The sequence below is a fragment of the Castor canadensis genome, chromosome 12, assembly GCF_047511655.1.
Source record: "Castor canadensis chromosome 12, mCasCan1.hap1v2, whole genome shotgun sequence".
In the NCBI taxonomy this organism is placed as follows: domain Eukaryota; kingdom Metazoa; phylum Chordata; class Mammalia; order Rodentia; family Castoridae; genus Castor; species Castor canadensis.
The window spans coordinates 101,941,217-101,955,267 of record NC_133397.1 but is presented as its reverse complement, the minus strand read 5'-3'; the positions used below and the strand labels follow the sequence as shown (position 1 = coordinate 101,955,267).

Below are 14,051 nucleotides of genomic sequence, written 5' to 3'. Positions count from 1 at the left end.
GATGGAGCAGTTCAAAAGATAGAGTGCCTGCCTAGCAAGCATGAAGCCCTAAGTTCAAACCTTAGTACCACACACACACAAATAGTGCACTGTTGATCTCTTCTTTGAGATGACCAGGTCTCCTCTATAAAATGTATTTTTACTATTAACAAATTTCACTATTGCTTTCTCTATGTGTCATGTCTTGCTTGAAATCTTTCACAGGAACACAAGGACTGAGACACTCAGCTAAAACTCCTGGTAACAAACTGACCAACAGAGTCTTCATGTTCTTTCTGAATCATATTATCCTCCATCCTATCCAGAAGTGTGTTGGAGCTGACTTGAACTGGCCAGTAAGAGCCATTTGCTAAATTTTCAGGAATTTTGTGAACCAGTTGTTAAATACAGTCATTATTAACAATTGCACTGTATAAATTTGGCTAGGCATGGTAGTACCCTAGAAAATTGGGAGGTGGAAAGTAGGAGGATTGTGGTTTAAGGCTGGTCTGGGCAAAAGCATTAGACCCTATTTAAAAACAAACTAAAAAGTGCTGGGGTTGTGGCTCAAGTGGTAGAGCACTTGCTTAGTAAGTGTGAGCCCTGAGTTCAAACCCTAGTACCATTAAATTAATTAATTAATTAAAAATGGAACATGAAGGTAATAAATACTCAAAGCTTACCACTCCCTAATTATTTTGCCATTTCCTATAATCTAAAGTGTATTAGTTTTTTTTATCACTATAACCACCTGACACAGGTTACTTATGAAGAAAAAGCAGTTTATTTAGCTCATAGATTTAGAGGTTCAAGGACTGCTAAAACTTGCTTCAGCTTAGTTCTGGTGAGGGCCCCATTATAGATGGCAATGGCAAGAGGATGATTTGGAGTAAGCAGGCATATCTTAAGCCAGGAAGAAGAGGCAGCTGGGAGGGACCAAGCTTTCTCCTTTTATAACCACCGTCTTGGGAGAGCTGCCATGAAATAACACTAGAACTACCAAGAAGTCAGGAGAATAACCTCACTCCCCATGACCTGAGGGTGTTTCATTAGGCCCATCTCTTAAAGGTGCTATCACATCCCAATACCATGGCCCTAGAGACCAAGACTCTAATCACATGGACTCTTGGGTGGACACCCAAACCAAAGCATTGAGGTTATTTTTTATCTACTGTATGTTGCACACATCCATTGTAAGGATGTTTATAATGTTCTGCTTCTTCAGGACTCTGCCTTCAGGTCATTATATTGGTAGCCCCCATTGGTAATGGTGGGAGAATTTACACCAAGAAAATTAGCAAACACTACAAGCTAGATTTGCTTTATTTTGGACAGAGCTGGTTGTTAAAGGTTTGCCAATACACCACCCCCTCCCTCCTTCCTTTCTCGGACCCTCAACTCCAGAGAAAGAATGACTAAAAACCGAGGCAGTCTCTTTATTCTGTACCTTAGTGGATAGGTCAAGAGAAACAATAAAGATGGTTAAAAGTCAAGTCAGTTTTATTTGTTTTGTAACAGTCTAACATGTGGTTATTAGCTCTGACACAAGAATGAGGAGGGTTGGAGAATACAGGACCATGATCCTAATAATGCTTCTATTTTGCCAGAGATTTTTTCATGATGTTGTTATGAATGTGTTTTTTAGCTCAATCTTTAGTCTCCTATTTCACAGATGGAAAAATGTGCAGAAAAAACAATGGGGCCATCTACTTTTCTTTCCAGGCAGCTGGAGAATTCTTTGTGTGCCCTGGAGAACATCCAGAAGGCCTCAAGGCTGAAGACTACAGTAGGTCCCACTGTTACCTGGTGGCTGCTACCAGAGCTGAATACCACCACCTCCCTAGCTTTGGGAGCTGCAGCGTCTAAGGCAGTGGAGAGCAAATTGTCTTTCACAAGTTTTCTTTCTTCTTACCTAGCTGCTAATCCTAGGATTTCAATTTCCTTTTTTTCTCTTCCCTTCCCCTAGTTAATACCTAGTTACAATAACATAATCGTAAGCTAAGCAATTCTCCCTGTCTATCTCACTATGATTTCTAGGCACACACCACATTTTACAGATTGTATTTACACTCAGAGGAGTTTTCCATCCAACCTTTTCCCTACCTTTTTCATCTAGACTTTGTTAACTTGGGTTGTGCAATCATTTGCACATGACATGCATAGAAGGGTAATCTAAGGGGAAGAAAAGCAGGGGAGTTTGGGGGAGTAGAATGGGAGATGCTGTTGGGGTCCCTGGGCTCATTTTTACCAAAGCATGCCTAATGCCCCTCGTCAGGAATTGGGAGAAGCAGTGGTCAGTCTTGCCCTTAGCCTTCCACATGGCTTGGGCTGAAGAGTTCCTACATAAAACTCTTTCAGTATCCATGAATTCTCTTCTGCCCTGAGTCAGAAACTGTCTCCATATGTGGATTCAGGTAAGCTGAGTACCTTCACCACTTTCAGTGATTAATTCTTGCATGATTAACAATGTTCTTTGTAGTATAATTCTTAGGAATTTGGGACTTACACTCCCCATTTACTTCCCTCATTTTACTTATTATCTCATTTTTTTATCAGTAGCTTGTTAACAACTTGTACATTGTTTGAAAGTCATGACTGTCATTGCTTCAGTGTGCATTTTACAAGATGAACTTACAATTTGAATAATGCCTTCTTTCTTGTCCTTTTATTTCCAAATTTGTGAGTTGTTTTTTAGAAGACCTATGAAGGAGGGGTATACTTATTATTCCCAATGAACCTAGAGAAAAGTATTATACAGAGCAGTGAAGTGGCATCTTGACATCCCCAGAATTAGTAAGGGGCAGCTGCCAATCTTGGCTCAAATGTCAGTGTTCTTTGTGGGTCTCCAAGTCACACTGACATTCAAGAATATTTGTCCAATGCTGTGTGAAAGGCCAAAGTCATGGAGAAAAGCAGAGAGCCTTTTTACAATGCCCCAAATGCTAGGCTAGGGATTACATAGCCAAACTTGAAACTTTCTAACTGAACTTTGAGTAACCCTAGCCTAGCTGGTCACAGATCTTCCGACAGAGGTGTTATAATTGCTATTGAGTGATTAGCCCTCTTTCTCTTGAAGGAGCTACACTTCTAATGTCCTATTAACCATTGTACCTTTTTATTGGTAGGATAATGTTCTCTAGCATTTATCGAACAAGGGACTGACTAGCTGCACCTAATGGACCCCAGGGGAATATTAATCCTGAATCAGTCGTAATTATTTGCCTCAAAAGAAAGGCTGAGACATGAAGCTGCCTCTGAATGGAACCTGGCAGAAGTCGTGTGGCAGCTTAAGATGAGGTACCTTATTCCAGAGGATGAAAGTAATGGCCAATTTGTCCTTGATCATTTCTTAAGATGAAGTCTCAGGTTCCTACTAATCATATGGAGTCAAGATTTTGTTGAATTGTCTCTGAGAAAACTGATCTACAGAATGTCTACTAGCATTGAAAAAATTCTCTGCCAAGCATGTTAGGAGGGGCAAGTGGAAACCACCCACCTGTCCTTCCAGTCTTATTGCTGTTGGAGGAATCTCTCAGGCAGTGGCACCACTTGGCAGGCTCCAGCTGTGGCAGCCAACTCGTGAGTCCTTATCATACCCCTGGAGGAGGTAGGTGGTAAATGCCATCTCTACTTTATAGACAGAAAACTGAGGTATGGGAAGTTAAGGGATAATAATAATAACACAGCTACTAAATGGCAGAAGTAGAAAGAAAATTGTGTCTATTTCTTCCAAAACAGGCGTTCTTTGTTTTTTGGGAAGAATTAGAGAGAAAATGGCAACTTATGCAGGACAGAGCAGGTACAGACAGGGATTGCAACAGGATGCTGCTTCATCTGGGAAAAGATGCTGATCACATAGTTATTTCCCAGCAGAGACAAGGAGCCCAGCAGCCCTCACCTACAGCTCTACAACTGGCTCCAAACAAAGCACCTACAGTTTCACTTAGAACAGGATGTAGTTTTTCCTTTTGTATTGGGTACCAGTTGAGACAGATACTTTTCTGGAACTGATTGAGAAGGTTCTTCCTAAAATGGAAGCAAAACTGTAGGCATCATAGTGTAGGCTTTGGGGTCAAGGATGCAATGTCTGGTTCTCAGTCTTGGGATTTTGTTAATTCTCTCACCATACAGGACAAGGTCTGTGTTGGAATACTGTTACCTGATAGAAGTAAGATTCAAGCAGAAGCCAGAAAGTTACATATGTATAAGATTAATACATCTCTTCAATTCAACTGTCCATTGCTTGAGACACTCCTCCATTAAAGTTTGTCACTTTGGGTTTCTTAAGTTAATGTATCTTTTAGGCTCTCTCTCTTAAATGCAACTTTCCCAGAGGCAATTATCAAACAACCATGCCTTAGAATAAATTTAATTTTTATACCACTTTGCTTTAGAATGAGGCACCAAGGAATGGGAATATTGATTGTAATGGTGAGAAATAGTCTGGAAAAGGCTTGCTTTGGAGAGGAGTATCTAGAATGAATATGTTAAAGAGAAGGTAGAAACCAGAGGGCAGTGAAAGGGACTGCTATACTTTGGGATGGTACTGGTAGGGAAGAAGATGGAACAAAGCACCCTTTCCTGTACTCCCTATCCAGATCTCTGCCACATCAACTTGGTTTCCATACCTACTACCCTGTTCTTGGCACTGCAGTCCATAGACATAGCTTTGGTTTAGATGAACCATCTTAGTTGTCACTTTCTCTCTCTGTGTATAATTGTCTCTGAGTATAATTGCTTGTAAAACATGTACTTGTATGTGAGGTTTTCCCCTGAATGGCTCTATGTTTGAGGTGGGTTGGTTTAGGGAGTAAAGGGCAGAAAACCATGAAATTCTTTTATTTCCTTTAGCCGCTATGTCCCTTTCAGGGATAAAACTTGGCCTGGTCTGGACCCTGACTAAGCATCTACTTATAGATATAGGTTCTCATCTTGTGCCTGAGCAAGGCCTGGAAGCTGACTGTCAGGATAGGCCTGTGACCAGATGTCCTCCAGCTTGGAAATGGCCTTGTTTCCAGCTCCCCATGAAAAAGATGTAGATTTTAAGCTGAGCACTGATGTTAGAAGAGGAGAATTTAAAAAACAAAGATTTTTTGTTTCTTTAGGGAGGAAAACTGCTACCAGGCCCCAGAGCCTAAAGCCTTTTCATTTCACAGGAGAGGTTTTGGCATCTTGCTCTCTTTCTCTGATGGTGTCTATGGCAGAATTCCTTTCGATACAAAGGATATCAATGCTTCAGAACCCAAAAGCTATAGACCCAAAAGAATAGTCATTAAGAACTCTGGGCATTTCCTGGACTAATGATTTAAACCAAACATTCCAAAGTGGTGGAATGAAGTTTGGAAGCCACAAGAACAAGTTAAGACTATAAATAACAAGACAAATTCCACAGGAAAGCTGGGCTCATTTATATAAACTGACTTTGCAGATCAGTGCCCCACAGGTTAAATGTAACTTGGACACTTCATTTGGCCCATGTGTTGGATTTAAAGTTTAGTTGCTGACATTAAAAATCTGGGAAATTTCAATTAAAAGTTTGAATTTCTGGATTCTCTTGAAAAATCAGATGGCCAGGTAATGCTAGGAGGTAATCATTACCTGAAACTGACTTTGCTTTCCAGTATGCACAGTCCATCTCTCTCCATTGCATTACAACTGGCCTACCTCAGCAATTTAAATCACCTGCCTGGATCCCGCTGGCACTTCAGTTTATCATCTGGTATATATGGTCAAATGGTATCTGCTAGGAAAGTGCTGAGTTGATAGAGTTAGTGAGCTTGAAAGAAGACTAATAAAAGGCTATGAGGTAACCACAATTCTGACCAGAGGGGCCTCCATGGAGAAATGGGGATGAGAGCAAAGTCTCCCCTAGCAGCTAGAGTACAGAAACAGAACAGTCATGAGACAGGGAACTTTGATGGGACAATGGATTTACCTTGGTAGCTCTTAACCAGTTTCCTAGTTGTACACCTTGTACCCCAGGCACTGCCCAAGGAAACCCTTGTCCAATCAGGGGTAGGGGTGACCAGAGGGGACACTTTAGACTCAAAGCATGTTGGCACCTTTTCATTTCATTTTTCCCTATGTTAGCTGGGGGATTCTTTCCTTGGCATAACCTCATATGGTTAGATCATCTGACCTAGCCCGGCTGCTGGCTTTGCTCAGCCTGCTTAGTGGCCTGGAGTCATCTACCATCAGCTCTGGACAAAGCGAAGGTGCCTTCTCAGTGGACAGCCCTTGCTTGGTCACCTTCTCAGCCTGCAGCTCTTCCTTCTCACCCTCCTTCCCTACTCCAGGGGTCTCTACTTTTTCCCCGTCTGGCACTGCCACTACCTCCTGCCCTTCTGTGGTCTTCTCTGCTTCCTGCTTCTTCTCCCCCACTTCCGGTTCTGCTCCCTCCTCTACAGGCTGCTCCTCCCCTTCCTCTTCCTGTGGCCCCACCTGAGCATAAGAAGGTAGTGTTTCTTGGTAACCCCGGGACATGTCTGCTAGGGGTCCAGTGCTGATCTTCTCCTCAAACTGACTGAAAGGCTTGGCAGAAAGTGGGGTCGTCTCCACCATCCCAACCTCAGTCAAAGGGAAATAGTGGGACACGATTTTCTCTTCCTCTAGGAGCTGGTAGCCCTTGGCTTTCTGGATGGAGGAGACAGCGATGGAGTGGAGGGATTTCTCAGGAATCTCCCCCAATGGCTGCTCCACGGGCCTCTTGAAGGCAGACCGGATTCCCTTCAGGCCCAGATGGCTCATCTCCATTATATTGAGGAAGAGGGACACAAAGGCCACAGACAACATGAACAGGATGAAGATGGTTTTCTCAGTGGGCCGGGACACAAAGCAGTCCACCACATTGGGGCAGGGCCACCGGCTGCAGCGATAGAGGGGCAGGATCCGGAAACCGTACAGGAAGTAGTGGCCCACTATGAAGCCCACCTCAAAAAGGGTCTTGAAGATGATGTGGCAGACGTAGGTCCTCAGCAGGGTTCCCTCCAAGCGGAATTTCTTAGTGCCTTTGCTGCTGCTGCTGCTTTTCCTGATGCTGCCCTGGTCTGGGGCAAGTGGCACCCTCTCTCCACCGTTGCCCCGGGACTGTTGGCACAGCTCCTCAGCCTCACGGTCCTTCCTCTTCTCCTCCATGCGGACATGGTGCACCGCGTGTCCCACGTACATCAGAGATGGAGTGGAGACAAAGATGATCTGCAGGACCCAGAGGCGGATGTGCGAGATGGGGAAGGCCTCGTCATAGCAGACGTTCTCGCAGCCTGGCTGCTGGGTGTTGCACACGAAGTCAGACTGCTCATCGCCCCACACGAACTCTGCAGCTGTGCCAAGGATGAGGATCCGAAAGATGAAAAGCACAGTGAGCCACACTCTGCCGATGACCGTGGAGTGCTCGTTCACTTCCTCCAAGATGTTCCCCAAGAAACTCCAGTCACCCATTGCTCACCTAGGAAGGAGAAGGCAAGAGCTGAGTGGCCACAGTGCAATCCAGAGTCCATGTCTTGCTTACTCGTGGGCTACGGGATACCTCTCCTTTCTGAGTTCTGGAACAGTCAACATGTAAACAACATCTATTGAGTGCTTCCACTGTGCCAGAGTACTAGGGGACAAAAGAGGCATAAAACAATCTGCTTCCATTGGCCTCACCCATGCCCTGGGTTTAATAGTAACAGCTATTCTCACTCACTTCACAGTGGTTGGAAAGGACCCACAGGGCAAAATCTGTATAATACCTTGAACTCCACCAAAAATGATTTATTGTGGGCCATAAATAGAACCCCATGGTTCCACAAGTGTAAATCAACACCACACATTGTTTGAAAGTTCATGCTGAAAAGTGCACCATACTTTAGATGCCTGGGTCCCCAATAAAATTCTTGTATGTATGACATTGTGGCCATTTTGATTTTAACTGTTTGGGGGTATACAATAATCATATGCTTGAGAGGAAATGTAAGAAATACTGCCTGCAATCAGAGCTACATGATTCTTTGACTTGTGCACTCTTAATTTATGTTTTCTTTTCCCAAGGTTGAGATCTGGAAGCCCTTCTTAATAGTTTTACAGATTAAGGGCAGTATATTTTTATTATTACTCTTTTAAATCCAAAGAATGGAGAGAGTGCTTTAGGAAGGTGTCATGTTTTAGGATGAGGACTCCAGTAGAACACTTTTACTGTTCCACAAAATGAAAAGTTTTCAGGGTCTGTAACATGTGGTTACTTTAATAGAGTTAAAAATTTGGTCTGTAGAAAAAATAGCACTAAACATGACACTATATCGTGTCCCTAGCACAGTGTGGCCAATAGAAACAGGGCTGAATTGACCAGAAGAGTGTGCAAACTGGTTATTCATCCAGTGCAAACCTGTAACCTATGAAAACTATGATCAAAACTTCCAGCTCAATGTAAGGCATCTGAACAGTTGTGGAGTTTACTCATGATTGCCCTTAGACAAGGGCAACAGCTCACCTTAGAGGATCCTTCTCTGGGCTTCTTCTAGCCATGTCTTACCCTATAGGATCAGGAGTCCACGGGCCCAAAGGAACATGCAGTGATATTTGTTAGACACTTGAAAGAATGATGAAAAGTGGTATCTTATATTAGATATGATTTTCATCTTTGGGGATGGATACACAGAATAGCTTTTAAAGCCTCCTTCCATCCTGTGATTTGGAGCCTGGCCAGACAGTGTCTGGTGGCAGGATACTAACTGCAGGCATAGGTAGTGTCTAACTTGTGCTAGACACTATGCTATATTGGGGTCTGCACATCAGCTATCTTATTCCTCTGGAGAGCAGAGAATGTTCCTCCTCTTGAAGCCCCAGAAATCCCCAGTTAGATAAGGTATACTGTAGTGATTTCTCACATCCTGGGAAGGTAGGGGCAGCTGTGCCATCTGTAGCTGTGCATTCCATCTCAATCAATAAACTGAGTATGATGGTATACATCATAATCCCAACTATGTAGGAGGCACAGGTAGGAGGATTGAGGTCTGTGGTCTGAGACCACTGAGACCTTACCTGAAAAATAACTAAAGCAAAAAAGGACTGGTTACATGGCTCAACTAGGAGAGCACCTGTCTAGCAAGACCCCAGTGCTGCCACCAAAAAAAAAAAAAGTCTCTTGGAGGGCAAGAACCATTTTGGTTTTATCGCCCATGAACTATCACAACATAGAATACAACACTTCACAGTGTGAGATCTCCATAGCTCCAGAGCCTGGGGCTGACAGTAATGATTTTTAGGATCTGAAATTCTCAGTCCCTGTGTGCATACAGAAGCAGAATCACCCAAGTCCAGGTCACTCCAGTACTCTTCCCACAGCAGCACTAATGAGAGTAAAACTTGCAAAGAAACACTCAATGCCAAAAGGGGCAGTAAATTGAGATCTCCAATCAGTTGTTTTGAGACAAAGAAGGTTTATTTTGTGTAAGATCAAAAATATAAATGGGAGGACCAATGACTCTTGTCATATGAGTGTCATGATACATGTTCATGATGCAAGAACACTTTCCTGATCACATTAATTACAAGTTAATTACCAAATTAAGCCAAATAGAGCTGTGTCCTTGAATAGCCCATTCTGCCATGTAGGATTGTTTTAAGTGTTTTTTTTTTAATTTTAAAAAGTTTCTTGTGATAATTGAAGGAAAGAAACTGTAACTTAGGACGAAGTCTTTCTAAGGGCATGATAGTGAGAGAGGCCAACTATGTTATTGAGGAGGGAAGGTTTAGAGATGCCAAGGACAGGTGCCCTCAATGCTAGAGATTGACTTAAAAGCCTTGCACGTGCCAGACAAGTGCTGTGCCATTAAGTTCCATCCCCAGCCTGGTTCTTGACTTTAAACATCGAAAATATAAAGGAAGTCAAATTAGGGTAGCAAGATATTCCACTGGAGCACAGAGAAATTTGAACCAAAGGAAGAATTCTCTTTTTTCTTCCTTAAACAGAGAATTCTTTTTTATTTTGCTTGTGAATATTTAGATCTATTACAGTTGGAAATAAATTGACAGAGTTCAAGCCTGCCACCCCAGGGCCTCCATATATTCCCAGGAACATCCCACCAGAGAATTAGGGCTAGAGGTGATGATTAAAGTAACACTTTGTGTTGGAGTAGTCTCTTACTCCTTATAAGGCTACGATTTCATATATCTTGTTTCATTCCTCATAATAAACTCTGAACGAGGGCAGTGATGCTCAGTTTAGGATTTCACAGACAACAAAATAAGGTGGGTGAGGTTGCCAACTACTTATCTTGTCAAACAAGGACGTAAAAATAAGAAATGTAGTAAGTCACTAAATAAATGACTATAGTCTATTTCCACTATCATTTCATAAAAGGGGATTTTAATACCCCCCAAACTTAAAAAGAATACCATTTCTGCACAAAAGACAGGGCTTTAAATTGAACATATTTAACTCAGTAAAAAGTTTACTTCATCATTCTAACATTTTTATCACAGGCCGCTGAAAACTTTATCTTGAGTTAGAACTAACAGATCCACAGTTGGATGTTTGAGACCCAGGGAATGAGGCATTATCAACCACTATTACCAGCGAAGGACAGGCTGGGAGATTAAATGAGTGTCCCGAGTAGCTGGTCCAGTGAGGGCAGAGTGGGATGTGAATCCTGGCCTTCCCTTCTAAGCCCAAGGGCATTTCCAGTAGAGTGTAACCTTGTCCCAGCTATGAAGAGGCACAAAAGTACATATATACCCATGGTAATGTTTCCCAAGGCAGTAGTGGACCACATACCTCTCAAGTTGCTAGTGGAGGGTAAGCGTGCCTCCATTCTTGTTTCTGGAGCAGCCATTAGCCAGCAAGTCTCATAAAGAGATAACAGAACCTACTCCCAGAAAGAGTTTTATGATCCTTGGTCAGACTCATTACTGTGCTCTGTTAAACGCTTTAAGATTGAAAACACTGACCAGAAGGCCTCCCCTACACCTACAGCACTCAGCAAGTGGGAACCTTTTTCATAAACCAAAACTTGGTTTAGGTCCCTCTGGATTCCTGTTCATTCATTCTGAAAAGTGAAGTGACCTTGAGTCAAGTTTTATTTAGATTTGAACATCTGCCCAGCCCCTATCTTCCCCCATCCCTCTTCCTTCCAAATGTCTACCAACTCTTAGATCAACTCCAAGAGGGTTTTCAGAGTTAGACCCAGAGTCCAGCCATTCCAGTCCAAGAATAAATCTTAGCAGCTTTTTTTCTTTTTGGAAAAGTCTGTATGTGGTCCTTAAGTTAGGCTGGGAAAGAAGTGGCCGCACAACCTAATATTGCCCGAGGGAAACTTGCCAGTATGAGTAGGGTCCCGCGGAGAAATAGGTGCTGTCTTTCTCTCTTGGCGCTTAGCAGCAAAATGGCAACTTTGGCATCTTTCCTTTGCTGCCTTAAAGCCCACCTCCCACTTCTCTACCCCGCCCCTGTGGTGCTGCACGACTGAGCAGATATGACCGGATGGGCCCTGATGGGTAGGTTTTTACTGTCCAGCAATATTTTAAGCTCCCAGCCAGACAGCTTTGATGAAGAGAGGGATGTGTGGGAAACAATAGGATGAAGAGAATGGGAGAGTTGTGTTGGGCACTGAGGGGAGGAGGATGGGGGGAAGCAGATCTGTGAAAGCTTATATGGCTTCAGCGGCCTCCAAAAGTTTCTCTTAGCAGCAGACTGGCCCTGAATAATGGGAGACCTTTGACTTCTCTCCAGAGGGCATAAGTCCAGGGAAATCTTCCCAGGCCTTACCATCAACTTAGAGAATTTTTTAAAAGCCAGGTTTCATTATGTAGTTCAGGCTGGCCTTGAGCTCACAATTCCCCTGCCTCTGCCTCCTGAATGCTGGAATTATGGGTGTGCCCCACCGTACCTGGTTAGTGATGTAGGGACAGTAAGAGGTCATCTGTGTGCCCCCTTTGTTTCAGGTGAGACTGAGAGTGGTTGGTCTCTTTTTTTGAAAGATGGTATTTCAGCCTCTGTAGGTGGTTTGTTGTTGTGTCTGAAAACCTTTAGCAGTGCAGTCTCCCTTTTTAAAATGGAGCCTTCTATTCTAAAGGGTTTTGGTGCATATGTTAAGGTAGCAATATTTCCCACCATATTTGGCTTATAATTACAAATGCTTTAGAGAAGGCAAAGTTGAATCCAGGGAGTTACGCAGCGTCAGCTAACATTTGTCTGTAAATGGGGTGGGGGTGGGGGATGATGTTTTTGCTAATAAAGAGGCTGTTGGATGAAATTCCAAAGTAGCACATGAGGAATGTTGCTTGGAAAGTGGCTTGGAGGGCACAAACATCTGCTCCCTTCTCATTGTCTGGGACTGACTATTGCACTGGTATAAAATGGTTGTTTTGACTACATTTTCCAAATGAAAAATTGAGGCATTTTATCCTATAAGTTTACTTGTAGAGAAAAATATTTTGAACTTGGATTGTTTTAGGAAATCTGCAATGTTTGATGACTAAATTCAAGACAGTTTTTGAGAATAAACCAGATAAAAAAAATATAAGTGCTGTGTGTCATCATCTCCCTTCCATTTCTGCCATTTTTGTCCTTTTTGGTGTCATGGACATATTGCATCTTAATGGTGGCAGTGTTGTGTGAGTCTCAAGTTCCATTTTTATTAAAATGCTCACTAGCTCACAACCTTATTTATTTTAGACTTCTGATTTCTCTTGAACTCCCAGGTTTGGGGGTTCACACTGACTGGGATAATGTCCTCTTCAAATCCTTAAGTTAAAAACAGATGGTCAAGGTTATTCCCCCCATATCAATGAATTAAAAAGTCAGAAGAGAGAGGAGAAGGAACCCATTATTCTTTGTTTTGTGAGTATTTGTTACATGTTGATTCCTGAAGCTTTCCACAAACTTGATTCCAGAACCTACAAAGTCTATCTTCAAAATGAACTTCTCCCCCACCTTAGGGCTTCCCCGTCCATCTTGTCTAATGTGATGGGTGGCATCATCTCTCCGCATCATTTTGTGAGAGATGGGAGATGGAAGTAGAGGCTATGTTTGAGTCTGGACAAACATAATGCCAACGTAGCTCTGAAGTAATTATAGTCTCTCAGGTGTGGACAGACCTAGGTTGGCACTTCGCTTATTTGTTCCGTTGACACATAGAAGTCACTCTACTATTAGGGCCCAATTAACTGAAGTTTTCAACTCTCTCTCTCTTTCTCTCCCTCTCTTTCTCTCTCTCATTATATAGACCAGGCTGGCCTGGAACTTGTAATCCTCCTGCCTCAGCCTCCTGAGTGCTATGTCTACAAGTGTGAAACACCATGCCTAGTTATTGTTTTTGTTGTCAGTTCTCTTTGCAAATGGAAAGTCCTTGAAAATATTACCACTCAATCATATATTTCTTGGGGCAAGTTTTGAAAGTGATAAGGTGAGAGGCTCATTCTAGCTATCATTGAGATGAGCTGTCTGTTCCTTTTGGGAATTGGGGCAGTTTAGCAGGCCTTTAAGAGAGATACCTTCTCACAGAGGCTATATTGCTTTACTTATGTAAATAAATAAATCTCTGGAACATGAGACTTAATTTAATTTAAACGCAAATTCTCATTTTATATTCTGTAATCATCTGGAATAAATTATTAGATTATTGACGTTTTATATAATCAAATGGAAGGATTCTTCTTCCAGAGTGCATTTTAGGGATGCTGAGGTAGTGTGTGTGGAAAAATTATGGAATGTGAATTTGGAACCCTGGGTTTGGATGTGGTGTTCAGCTTCCTATTTATGGGAGACTCATTCAGCCTCTCTGAGCCTCAGTTTCTCATCTGTGAAGTAAGGATAATAATAACTGCCTTTCCTGCTTTGTCAGAACAGGATGGTGGCCACTGATGTGATGTTGTAGATCTCTTGTCACCTGTCACATCTATTTCTATGGTATCTTCTTACTCTGCCCAGTCATGGACAAGATTGTTTCTACCAATCGAGCCATGCTGCCAGCCTTGTTTACTTTTAGTTATTTTTCAGATAGGGTCTCATGCCTCTTGCCTGGGGCTGGCCTTGAATGATGATCTGCCTATCTATGCTTCCTGAATAGCTGGGATTAGACATGGATCACCATTCC

General features: G+C 42.7%; 1 protein-coding gene across 1 annotated transcript; it reads right to left on the bottom strand.

The window, feature by feature from the left end:
* Nucleotides 1–1,451: 1,451 nt before the first annotated feature.
* Gja8 (gap junction protein alpha 8) lies at nucleotides 1,452–7,566 on the bottom strand. Its single transcript, XM_074050599.1, has one exon. The coding sequence runs from the start codon at nucleotides 7,414–7,416 to the stop codon at nucleotides 6,097–6,099; it is 1,320 nt and encodes a 439-aa protein (XP_073906700.1). The 5' UTR covers nucleotides 7,417–7,566; the 3' UTR covers nucleotides 1,452–6,096.
* Nucleotides 7,567–14,051: the final 6,485 nt, after the last annotated feature.